This window comes from Pimephales promelas, chromosome 8 (genome assembly GCF_988280905.1).
Source record: "Pimephales promelas chromosome 8, fPimPro1.hap1.1, whole genome shotgun sequence".
Taxonomy (NCBI): domain Eukaryota; kingdom Metazoa; phylum Chordata; class Actinopteri; order Cypriniformes; family Leuciscidae; genus Pimephales; species Pimephales promelas.
The window spans coordinates 29,425,701-29,438,069 of NC_142776.1; the positions used below are offsets into that span (position 1 = coordinate 29,425,701).

Consider the following 12,369-nt stretch of genomic DNA (forward strand, 5'->3'; position numbering starts at 1 on the left):
AGCCTAGTCCCGGACTGAAATGCATGTTTGACTGAAAGCAACTTGCAATGATATATCTGAAAATGTCAGTGTCATTGTTTTGTCTGAAGATGCACAACAGTAAGCTTTTTTTTTTTTTTTTTTTTCAAAGGCGCGTTTATAAAAGCTACTTAAATACCCTAACTGAACTAAAACCTAATCCTGGCTCAATCTAAGTCCTGTATATGAAACCAGGCTATAGTGTGTTTTTCCCCCTTTCTTTCTTTTTTTTTTATTTTTATTTTATTTATGGCTGCCTCCCTGGCAGTTTGATGAACCCCCCAGTGCGCTTCAGACCCTTGGTCGAGAACAACTGGACACATGTACTAAAAACAATCAGTGCTAATATACAGTACACACAGTCATGTATAAAAAAGTAAAAATAAATAAATGTCCTTTTCAAATTCCAACTTTATCTGCATACACAGTAAACTATGTATACTACTATACCAAATCTCAACTGCTTGATTGTTTATATCATCATAAAATAAAAACTATATTATTACAGCTTTAATCTGCAAAAAGTGACAATAAGCATGAAGATATTAAGATATTATAAACCTTCACATTATCGTTTGGAAATGTGTTTTGTGTAAAAGGATAATACATTTGGTTTGATTTGAGGTTTATTTTCAGGCAGAACAAATGATTAACATTTAAAAACACCCTGATACATTCACTTATATTCATAATGAAAATATATAAATAATAGTGATAAATATCTTTAACAAAACTACCATTATTAAATAAAAACAAGTTGTATCCATATAACTCATTTAGAATATCATCATTACCATTAATGTTTCCCACATTGATTCTTGATGAGCAGGGTAACTTCTCAGAGAGTACATTCTAAATGGGAAATGCAAATGTCCCTATAAACCCACTTTATCATTTTAAAGATATAATTTAAACAACTCATTTGTACCGATGCTTTATTCTGTATTGCACTTTACACTCTAGCTAACTAACCAAGAATGTGTGAATATGTTAAATTTAGTAATTTGAGGTAGAGATATGTTGCATTATGAAAGCAACCTAGAACCAAACCAAAACTATGTTCTGGTAATCTTGTGATGAGCTGTGGATGGAGTGCTGAGCTTCAAGGAAAAGAGTCTGTTTCTCAGTTGAGTTGAATGGCTGGCAGCACTTCTCCACAACGAGCACTCACCCTGATGTCAGTGAGATGATCAGCTCTTGTAGGTCCTATATTCACCATCGCTATTGGAAGTTTTCTTTCACTAGCAGCAAGTAGAAAGCGGTACCCAGAGAAAACCTGAAAAAGGAAACCAGTTACCTCCACTTTCCCAAAAGTCAAGGAAGAGAAAAGTAATTGCCTTATCTATAGGTTAGGGATACTCATTAACTAGTTCAAACTCTTGTCAAACACACACCAGAACCAACTACTTCTTAATTTGTTTATTTGAAAATTAGAACAAGGTCCACTTGAGTAGGGTTGGGGTAGGTATAATAGTGTCATTGAGATACTATTATAGTTTTTTTTATCAACATTTAGAATGAGCTTTTATTTATTTAGTTTCCATTTTAATTTAATTTTAAAGTTTTAGTAACTTTGTTGCGTGTTTTTGTCATTTATGCATTTAGCAGATCCAAAGTATATATAATTATTATAATTATAAACAAATACATATTTATATATTTTTAATATTTAATATTTGTGATATCTGTGTTAATATTTTTTTTTATTTGCATTTTATATCAAGTAAAGTACATTTTTATAGTTTTAGTTAACTATTATAATCCTGGGGCTTTCACTTTAGTGAGTAGGAATGAGTGACCCTGTTCAAGGTGCATCATAAATGTTTTTGATAATGATGAAACATTACTCGCCTGAAGAGAAGATCCAGCCACAAGCACTGCATCAGACTCAGCCAGCTTGTTATACACAAAGTGAACTGTCGTCCGGTTCACTACATCACCAAAGAAGGTCACCTCAGGTTTGAGTACACCACCACAGGCATCACATGCAGGTACTCTGAAGTTCAACACCTGCTCATCCTCCAGAAACACATCTCCATCCGGGGCCACACCACATGCACTTGCTTCCCAGTCAGGGTTCAGAGCTGCAAAACGGTTCTGAAGCTCGGCACGTGGAGTCAGTTGGCCGCAGTCCAAACATACAACCCTAGGGGAAACATAAATTTGCAAGAACATATAGCTTTTTTCATCTAAGACTCTACATCCCTTTTAATGCTGTAATCAATGATCATTAAAGTCACCATGAAATCAAAAATATTTGTTTTGGGATCAACCTGTCACTCACACATGAGATCGCAGGAATAGAAAACAACACAATCCAATCAATTCCTGATGGAAAAAATGTCCCACCCTACATTTTTTTTTGTTTAAGAAGCCGTTTCACTCAGATATGTCATAATATACTTGAAACTTGTTTCATGCTAACTTTCAGCGTGTGCCGTTTCTGTCATCGATTCAACTACACTTTATCGGATATCGAAAAACTTAAACTAAATTGAGCTGGATGATAACACTATTGTTTTTGTAGAGCTGCTTTACAGCTGAAATTTAGCCTAATTGGTTTCATAATTGATGAATTTTACACGATTATTGAACTGAACTGACTTGAGCTCTTTCATGGTTTACATCATATCTCACTAATTGACAATTATTTATTTCTATTCACAACTTCAAATCTTCAATTTCTCCTCTCACTCAAGGTGTTCCTCAGGGTTCCGTTCTTGGTCCAATACTATTCAACATATACAACATCACATTATTGCATCACTGATTCTGTTATTTTCTTATGTATTACTGTGAGGCTGCTTTGAAGCGATCTGCATTGGATAAATCGTTAGTGAAATAAAGGTGACTTGACTGTTTGTGTGTAGACCTTTGTGTATATCTAGTTACCTGTGTGTAGATCCATGAAGTTCGGTAAGTCTCTGTTGTCCAGCCTTTAAATGTAAGGCATCTACATTCTGAGTGACAAGCCAGTGCAATTTTCCCTTTTCCTCCCAGTCCCGTAATGCTAAATGTGCTGAATTAGGCTGGTGTGAAGAGAACTGCGGCCACCCCACGTAGTTCCGTGCCCAGTATCGCTGCCTCGATTTTGCACTCCGCACAAACTCTGAGTGCTGCATAGGCCGCCTGTTAGTCCGTGCATACAGTCCCACACCCTCTGATCTATAGTCGGGAATTCCAGATTCAGTGGATAGTCCAGCACCGCTTATTACAAACAGCCGCGAAGCCTGTGACACAAAGGCCTGGAGTTGTTCCAAAGCACTGGAGTCAATTGAACCACTTGCAGGAACAAATCGTTGTACACTAGCTTGTATTGTAGAAGCACATCTTCCCACTGCCACATGTGGAGGCAGGGATCTCCATGGGAACAGCATCTACAGACCTGTTCATATAACAGCAGATAAAAACAAACAACTCTTTATCAACAACACAATATTCTGCACAATAGTTTGTCAACCATTCAATCATTTTTACCATTAAATGTTATGGTCTGAAATATAGAATATGTACAAATTAATTTGTGTATAATTAATGAATAAATTTGAATATGCTTCGAAAATTACATTTATGTAAAAAATAATATGCATGCTTCCATTACTGAAAGAAAGATAGTGTTAAAATCCAACAAGTTGACTGTGCACGGCCTTAAAAGTGTATGGAATTAATTCATTATCATAACATTACTGAACATATTGTCCATTACATTCAATGGTTTTCGACCTTTTAAATCAATTATTACGTTATAAACATAACGAATAAAATAGCCAAATCAGTTAAATAACAGTTTTGTTACGTCTTAAGGCAGTTTGTTTTGAATAAAACTTGAAAAGTTAAGTGGAATGTAACGTTATGTGACCAACTCGTTGTATAACGCTTAACGTCACTTGTTTAAATGTCAAGTAAGCAAGGACAATATTAAACGTGGAATGACATGCGAATCTATATTTTCAACACATGTTTCACATGTACAGCTAATATAATTGAATAAGTACCTGTATTAATAAAATCCTCAGCACCAAAAGTCTTCTATTTCGTAAACATTAGTACAGTAGTTGTTGCGGTCGTCAAAAAAGAACTTCCGTGTTGTTACACAAGTGCATGATGGTAAATGTAGTTTAGTAAACGTCCTCGCTTTTTGGCACGCTGAAATATCTCCATCTGTGTTTTTTTTTTATGAAATTGATAAACTCTAGTATTGAAATTACAGAAATATAAGTATATCTTCAAATAGTATTTTATTGTATGTCAGGAATGATACAAAAGAAATCATATATGACCCATGCTTCTTTTTAACATTGTCATAAATGCCATGCCATTTCATCTAGGTTGTTTAGAATATGCTGCACACATCTTGATTGCAGAACTGTAAGATATCTGTAAAAAAAAGTGCAATTAAAATATCCATGAATAATTATTGAAATAAGAGACATTTTACCTATGTGCATTTTTATCAAATCAAACTCTTTTAAAAATCCAGTGACTGTAATATTATAAATGCAAACAAATAATTGGTATGCAATGAATACAATAATAATGTTTTTTATTCTTACTTGAGAGTGTGCAGTTAAAGATGCTTTCAGCCTGTGAATAGAACTCGTCTCCCAGAATGGTGCGATAGTCCAGGTGACTTGTGTGAACGAGGCACTTTGTAGCATCTTTAAAGAGCAGGTCACTCTCTCCATACTGCTGAGACTCAAACAGGTGGAACCCAGTATCTGGACGAGCTGCTATGGTTTCCTATAGACCAAAACACATCAGTATTCAGATTCAAAAAGACTCACAAATCAATCAGATGATTATAATTTCAGTGTGCATACCTGTGACTTCATTAAGAGGTCATAAATGCGAGCTGTAAGAACAGGACGTGTCATAACAATATTTGGAGGAACTGCCCCTAAGTTACAGGTCTTCCATTCTGTCAGAGGAGCCCGACTGCCATCGCTGCAAAGCAGCTCAAAGTCCCAAGTAAGCCAACCCTCAGCCCAGCCACTGGTGTTTAGACCTGTCAATCAAACATATCACACGTTATTATCAATGAGATTCATCCCGATGACATTTCTCATTGTGTACATCTTACGTTCAATGTTGCTCTCCAGATTGTGGTGTTCCATAAAGGCCACATCTCCAAAACTCTTCCCACTGGGGTCTCCAACCAAGCATCTGGAGTAAAAGACATTTTAAAGCCTGCAAAGCTGTATAGTTGCACTATAATACACTAGTAATGGGTGATCAGACATATTTTCCTGTACACCATTTTGTTTGAACTGTTCCTCACCTTAATGCACCCATATTGCCATAGTAACGCTCATTATGGTTGTCAGCACACCGTTTGGTGGCAGCTTCTTCAGTCCCACCCATACACACCTTACATAGATTGCCTTGACCTCCTGGCAAACAACCTTTCCAAAACACCTCAGCATACACTGAAAACAGAAAGTAACATTAAATAGGACCGTTTTTACATTTTCAACTTTTTTAGTGTGTAATGTTGCTATTTGAGCACAAATTCCACTTCCGAAGAAAGTTAATTCCTGCTCAGGGCACTGATCTAGCTGAGACAGGAACTAAACAAAGTTACTGAAGGTCTGGGAAGAGAGGTGCTGCAACAATATAAAAGGTGGAAAATAATAAATGTGTTTTTTGTACATTCAAGTACAAGACCCCAAAAATCAAAGACTCTGTAAAAGGGCATAATATGTCCTCTTTAAATGTTAGTAACTACAATATATTTGAACAGTTTGATAAAGTTACCATCCAATAGAAAGGAAAATTTAGTACCATCATTCGGCTGACAGGGGGCGCTGCTGTTGTGCTCTGTGCTAAGCATGTGTCTTGCAGGTAAAACCCAGCCAGCAGGGCTGTACATGTGACCGTGGCAAGAGCGTCTACCGCCCAGGCTTCCAAAATATAAACTCCGGCTTGTCCGACGAACAACTGCCACACCATACACTGATGGCAATTCTGGAGAGACAAATATATTTTGTGAAGACATAATAATAGTGATGTATCATTTATGTAGAGCTTGTTTTATTTCTTATTACCATCACTTTCAAAATGGCCACCTGCTCCTTCAGGAATCTCACATTTCTCTCCTAAATTTCAAATGAACCAACAGAGAAAAACAAATCAGTGTGAGATGAACTTGAAGACATGAGTATGACTCTGGATGTTTCACATACCATAATATTCAGTCACCACAGGGACAAGGCCACATTTCCCAGCTATGAAAGCATGAGTGGCATCCAGAGAAACAGCGTCCACCTCATCCCTCTAAAAAAAATAACAATTGATTGTGTTTTAGATATTCACTGATACTGAGGCAATCGTCAATGTTGGTATAGATATCGAACACTAAAACTATTTTTTTTATTCTTTAATTGAATTAAATGTGAAATAAAATGATATATAGCCTATATATTAGATGAAAAACTAATGAAATTAAGAAATGCTGCCTTGGCAACTAGCTGAAATAAAATAGATTTGAGTAGAAGTACTAAAATAACTAAAACTGAAATATGTTTTTAAAGATAAACTCATAAATTAAAGAGGCCATGAATAATTTTGCTGAGGAAACCGTATTCTGTATATCTGATATATTTTTTATCTAAAATAAATTAATATAAATGAAATGATGTTTGTTATAGATATCTGTTTAAACATAAATCACAATTGCTGAAATATTGTCTTACTAGACCTTGATCTTCTCAATGCAGTCACTCATAGATGAGGCTTTTATACACACAAGAGGATCGGATTTTATGTTAAGAGCCCACTGCTCACATTTCTTCTGTTCAGCATGACTTATACAGCACCATCTCACCACACTGTCCTCCAGCGAGCTACCTAACCACAGACACCCACACACACAAAAATTAAAGTCTTTAGCTTATCATTTACAAGATTATATGGCACAGAGGGGAAGCAATCTTTCACCTTCATGTCTAAGGCCCTTGAGCAAGGCCACATAGTCCAGTCCAAGAACCTGGCTCATATCCATGTCTTCCATCAGAACTAATAATTTCTCAGTCACATCTTTGAAGAGAAGGTCACTACAACCATAGGTTGCTGATTCAAACAGCTGGAAGCGCTGACGCTCCCTTCCCCTCCAACCAAATGATATCTTCAAAACAAAATAAAGCAGCAAAGATTTTTCTCTCTCTCTCATAAGATACCGAAATCCTATCAGCCAAGACAATAATACAATTATTAAGTATCGCCAGGAACCTGAGATCAACTTGACACCGGCAGGACCGTCAATCTGTTAAAGGGATAGTTCACCCAAAAATGAACTGGAACAATCATTTAAGTATCTTCTTTTATATTGCATACATATTTGGAATGACATGAGGATGAGTAAATGATGACAGAATTTTCATTTTGTACCCATTTAAGATCAAGTTTTCCATTTACTACAAAACTCTGGGTTTGTGTCAGGTTTGAGTTTGTAGTTACTGAAATGACTTATGTTTTGATTTTTCCATTATGTATCCTACATACATTACACTTTGCAAAGTTTAGCTCCAACCCCAATTAAACACACCTGAACCAGCTAATCAAGGTCTTAATAGGCATACTTAAAACTTCCAGAAGGTTGGAGCTCTCCAGGCCCTCCAGGACTGAGTCTGGACACCCTCGATGCTCAGCAAATAAATAGAAAGACATTGAAACATTTCTTGTTTGTTATTAAAACTTTACAGGATGGTCGGATCAGACCATTTTTATGTGTCCGTTTTAGCCTTCACCACAAAGCATACCTGGGCAGCGACCAAGAACTTCCGGACCATTTTACGCATGTTCTTTCTTGTGACCACACCCCCTCCAGGGCCTCGTCCAAGGTTACATCTTTTAAAACTGCTGAGGGGAGCATGCGTACCATCTGTACACAGCAGTCTGAACTCATCTTTCTCACTTTCTGTTGAGTAAAGTGATCAAATGAGAAAGAGAAGTCTTCATCATATAGGATTTAATCACTAGTGCATCCATGTATGCATAAATGTTACACCATGAATGTACAATTTATTGAAATAAAAAGTTGTGTACGAGTTCATTGTGTTAACCATCTATGCTGTCCAGTGCTGAGTGATCAACAAAGGCAACATCTCCTGCCCCTGACTGCAAACATCTGGAAGAAAAACAGTGACACTGTAAGATCCTAAAGGTAACTTGGCCTTTACTCGCTGATTCGGATGTAAATAGGAATGTTTTAACCTGAGTGCTCCTTGGTTGTGGTAGAATGGTTCACTGTGAGATGTCTCACAATGGAAATTTTTCTGACGAATGTATGACCTTTGACCTTGGCACAAGGTACAAAGGCTGGCTGCCATTGTAGTTGCTCCAGGCACACAGCTGGCATTGAAGAAAGCGCTAACCGCTGACAAAACAGTCAAAATATGAGCACTGGGAACTCGACACAATCATACATATTTTTGAAGACTTTGTTTGTTTAGTTTGGGAGAACATGACGGAATACTCTCTAGGTGATGTACCAAATTACCAAGTGTCTGGAAATATACAAACAACAAAAATCTGGGAAATCAATTAAATCCATTTAATCCTTAGAGATTGATCCTTTAGAGACTGTTATATAAAGTGTTGTTTAGTGTTATTTATATTCTAACATAGTAGATTTTGATGAATAAGGTTTTCATGTAATATACACTCACCAGCCACTTTATTAAGGATACTTTTTCAACTGCCCGTTAACTTCAATATCTCAATAACTCAATGCATGTTGACATGGTCAAGAGGATTGAAGATCAAACTGGGCATCAAAATGGGAAAGAAAGGTGATTTAAGTAACTTTGGGGCGTTGTGGGCTAATGGTTCGAGAGTCAGACTGGTAACCCCAATGTTGTGGGTTCGATTCTCAATACAGGCAGGAAACGACTGAGGAGTCCTTGAACAAGGCACCTAACCCCCAGTCACTCCCTCTGCACCACATCAAAAATGGCTGCCCACTGCTCCAGGTGTGTGTTTTCACTACTCACTACTGCACTAACTTGGATAGATTAAAGGCAAAGGGCAAATTCTGAGTATGGGTTACCATACTTGGCCTTCACATGTCACTTGTTTGTTATTGCCAGATGAGCTGGTCATTTCAGAAAATGCTAATCTATGATTTTGACACACAACTACCTGTAGGGTTTATAAAGAACGGTCAGAGAGAAAGAGAAAATGTCTAGTTAGAGGCAGTTCTTTGGGGGAAAATGCCTTGATGATGTCAAAGGCCAGAAGAGAACCAGACTGGTTTGAGCTAGAAAGGCAAAACAACCATTACAGTTATAACTGAGGTCTGCAAAAGAGCATCACTAAACACACAACACGTCGAACCTCGATGTAGTTGGGCTACAGCAGCAGAGGACCACACCGGGTGCCACTCCTGTCAGCTAGGAACAGGAAACTGAGGCTACAATTTGCTTAAATTCACCAAAATTGGACAATAGAAGCCTGGAAAAACGTTGCCTGGTTTGAGTGAGATTCTCATTTCTGCTGCAACATTCAGATGGTAGGCTCAGAATTAGGAGTAAAAACATAAAAGCATGGATCCATTCTATTTTGTATCAAAGGTTCAGGTTGGTGCTGGTGGTGTAATGGTATGGGGGGCATTTTTTCTTGGCCCACTTTGGGCACCTTAGTACCAACTGAGCCTTGTTTATGTCACAGCCTTCCTGAGTATTGTTGCTGACCATGTCCGTCCCTTTATGACTACAGTGTACCCATCTTCTGATGGCTACTTCCAACAGGACAAAGTGCCATGTCACAAATTTGGCCTCCAAATGGCCTTTACTCAAATTGTCTCCACAGTCGCCAGATCTCAATCCAATATAGCACCTTTTGGGATGATGTCAGTATGGACAAAAAACACTGAGGAATGTTTTCAGAACCTTGTATACTCTATGTCACAAAGAATTAAGACAGTTCTGAAGGCAAAAGGGGGTCCAACCCAGTACTAGCAAGGTGTACCTATAAAGTGGCTGGTGAGTATATATTTTATTTTATTTAAATGAACAATGAATAATTTGAATTAATTAAATATTTTGCAATAGTTTTTTTGTAACACTGCTTATATACAACTTATGATTTGGGGTCATCTTACCCTGACTGAGGGGCTCATCCTCTACCCAGGGCAGGAGGTTTCGAGAAAGGAGATGTCCCAAAGGGAGGCTCCAACCCGCAGTCCAGCGAGCTCCACTATGACAGCTCCTACTGCCCTCCAAAGAGCGCATATTAAAAGAACTATTGTTCCTCACCACTGCAACGGCAAGAATACAGCCACCTAGGAGATGGAGGAGACAAAGTGGGAAAGAAAGATGTTTACATGTTAGTGCTAGCAGAGTGGGATGCATATATATATATATATATATAGATATAGATATAGATATAGATATAGATAGATAGATAGATAGATAGATAGATAGATAGATAGATAGATAGATAGATAGATAGATAGATAGATAGATAGATAGATAGATAGATAGATAGATAGATACTTTATTCATCCGTTAAGGAAATTCAAGTTTCCAGTAGCAACAATTAATAACAATTAATAAAAAAAAAAAAATGAAACTTCATTAGGATTTTGTAGTATACCATCTCTGTAGATTTCCTTTGCGACTGCTGTGAGGCCGTACTGTTTTACTGCAGAGTAAACCTCTCCAGCATCCAGAGTCACTAGATCAGCTTTATTATCCTGATAAAAGATAGTGGCAGAATGTAAACCATCTACTTTTATGTTCCAGGGGTTGATTTAAAAAAAAAAAATGTAAAAAGATTTGAGCTCATGCAGTATCATACGTCACCCACCCGTATCTTATTAATGCAGTCAGCAGTCCCATAAGCTTTCACACATGAGAGACGTGCGAAGGCTGTGACAGCTGCAGGTGGAAGGACAGCGACCAGTGCTTTAGCCAGATCTGCACACTTTCTCTGCTCCGGCTCTGATACTGTACACCAGCGGATCTTCTTACCTGAATGCAGGTATACAGGCATACACGTACACAAACATTTCAAGTTTGACATATCAAATATTTTTATTGTGGGAAACCATCATAGGATTTTAAAGATCAAAGAGTGTAGTAAAAGGAGCTGCTAACATGAAAAGGAGTTGCAATTATATCAATATATTGAATATTTTTCAATATTCTGGTGATGGGAGACTTTTTGTTGTTGTTGAACACTGCAAAGAATAGCTTTGTTTTCAGTTAACATTTCAGTAACCACAAAGTTGCTTTTACTTAGCTTATTAGAACTACTATAGCAACTTTCTGTTATGATTAGTATTAGAATTCATATTTCATTAACAGATTTACAGAAATGTATATTCACAAATAAATCGAATGAGATTACGACAAGCCATCATGTTAGGAGTTTCACAAAAATTAATAAATAAAAGGACATTTGCAAATAAAAAAATATTTAGAAATATGTTTTATGCCACAAGCACTTTGCATTTATTTGTAGCTCATAATCTATTTATTTGGAAATATTAAACTTTTGTTAAACAATATAAAATTGTCATTGCTTAGGCTTGTAGTGATATATGTAAAGCGCGTGCGCATTAACAGGCCTATTTTAGCAATGTTCAGAATAAAATGTGGCTATGTTAATTGGAGCAACCATTTATTGCTACTGAAAGTTCTGAAAGAGCAGAAGACATTTCTGTTTACTCCCTAATCCTGAAATACGTTCAAAACTCAAAACAAGAATTGTTTTTTTTGAGAATTGTTTTTTTAATAATTATTTTGAAGGGTTTCTTAATTTTAGCAAGCGCACACTTACCCCAGCTGGTGATGGTGCACAGCAGTAAAATGACAACAACTCCCACTCGCTTCATTATAAGAAATGTCTTCAAGGAAAAATAAATCACAGTAACTCTTTAACATCGAGTCCTGAACAGAAGTTTCAGTTGAACGGGCATTTCGCCTACAGGAGATCTAATTGTTTTGCGCGAGTCTGAAAAAAATATATTGGGCAAGCGGGTGTTAAGCGAATAGTTCTTATAATAAATGTGCGCATATGGAAAATATTACTGGAACTCTTGTGTCACGTGGAACATTCTCGTCCAGACATATTTTCTTGCTTGGCGTTTTATGGAATTTCCAGAAAGCGCCTTTAGTTTGGAATAGTGTTAAATGCTACTGACTTAACGCTTCATTGAAGCAGCAACGGAGTCCAGGTGTGGCTTACGTCCAAATGAAGATTTCAAGATGGGATCCAAGCTAACAAACAAAAATATAGCCTACTCCAAGAACGTTTTGCTCACTTTATTCAGTATGAGAACACATACTGTTCTCTAAAGGTTCAAAATCTCTTATTTAAAACGTCAAAATGTGTTTGTGTGTGTGTTTT

General features: G+C 37.0%; 2 protein-coding genes across 3 annotated transcripts; both read right to left on the reverse strand.

The window, feature by feature from the left end:
* Positions 1 to 8: 8 nt before the first annotated feature.
* Positions 9 to 4,150, reverse strand: sirt4 (sirtuin 4). Its single transcript, XM_039689676.2, has 4 exons — positions 4,014 to 4,150; positions 2,911 to 3,403; positions 1,870 to 2,164; positions 9 to 1,294 (listed from the first exon to the last, which is right to left on the reverse strand). The coding sequence occupies exons 2-4, from the start codon at positions 3,393 to 3,395 to the stop codon at positions 1,142 to 1,144; spliced, it is 933 nt and encodes a 310-aa protein (XP_039545610.2). The 5' UTR covers positions 3,396 to 3,403; positions 4,014 to 4,150; the 3' UTR covers positions 9 to 1,141.
* An 87-nt stretch (positions 4,151 to 4,237) lies between these two features.
* On the reverse strand, positions 4,238 to 12,274 carry sxph (saxiphilin). Of its 2 annotated transcripts, XM_039689671.2 has the most exons (17): positions 11,800 to 12,274; positions 10,825 to 10,988; positions 10,612 to 10,711; positions 10,118 to 10,297; positions 8,230 to 8,392; positions 8,079 to 8,143; positions 7,776 to 7,933; positions 6,955 to 7,141; positions 6,716 to 6,864; positions 6,201 to 6,291; positions 6,063 to 6,113; positions 5,800 to 5,982; positions 5,297 to 5,444; positions 5,099 to 5,181; positions 4,839 to 5,023; positions 4,572 to 4,758; positions 4,238 to 4,395 (listed from the first exon to the last, which is right to left on the reverse strand). In XM_039689671.2, exons 1-17 carry the CDS (start codon positions 11,852 to 11,854, stop codon positions 4,352 to 4,354), a joined length of 2,193 nt encoding a protein of 730 aa, XP_039545605.2. In that variant the 5' UTR covers positions 11,855 to 12,274; the 3' UTR covers positions 4,238 to 4,351. The 2 variants fall into 2 exon arrangements, with proteins under 2 accessions (XP_039545605.2, XP_039545606.2); XM_039689672.2 differs by lacking the exons at positions 6,716 to 6,864; positions 6,955 to 7,141 and having other exon boundaries at positions 11,800 to 12,273.
* Positions 12,275 to 12,369: the final 95 nt, after the last annotated feature.

Coding starts and splice junctions, on each gene's coding strand:
- sirt4 (XM_039689676.2), bottom strand. CDS start 3,395: ATGCTGTTCCCATGGAGATCCCTGCCTCCACATGTGGCAGTGGGAAGA. Junction 2,165..2,910: donor CTTCATGGATCTACACACAG/GTAACTAGATAT, acceptor TGTTTCCCCTAG/GGTTGTATGTTTGGACTGCG. Junction 1,295..1,869: donor TGGCTGGATCTTCTCTTCAG/GCGAGTAATGTT, acceptor TTCCTTTTTCAG/GTTTTCTCTGGGTACCGCTT.
- sxph (XM_039689671.2), bottom strand. CDS start 11,854: ATGAAGCGAGTGGGAGTTGTTGTCATTTTACTGCTGTGCACCATCACC. Junction 6,292..6,715: donor ACTGCATTGAGAAGATCAAG/GTCTAGTAAGAC, acceptor TATTTTTTTTAG/AGGGATGAGGTGGACGCTGT. Junction 5,983..6,062: donor TGGCCATTTTGAAAGTGATG/GTAATAAGAAAT, acceptor TTGTCTCTCCAG/AATTGCCATCAGTGTATGGT.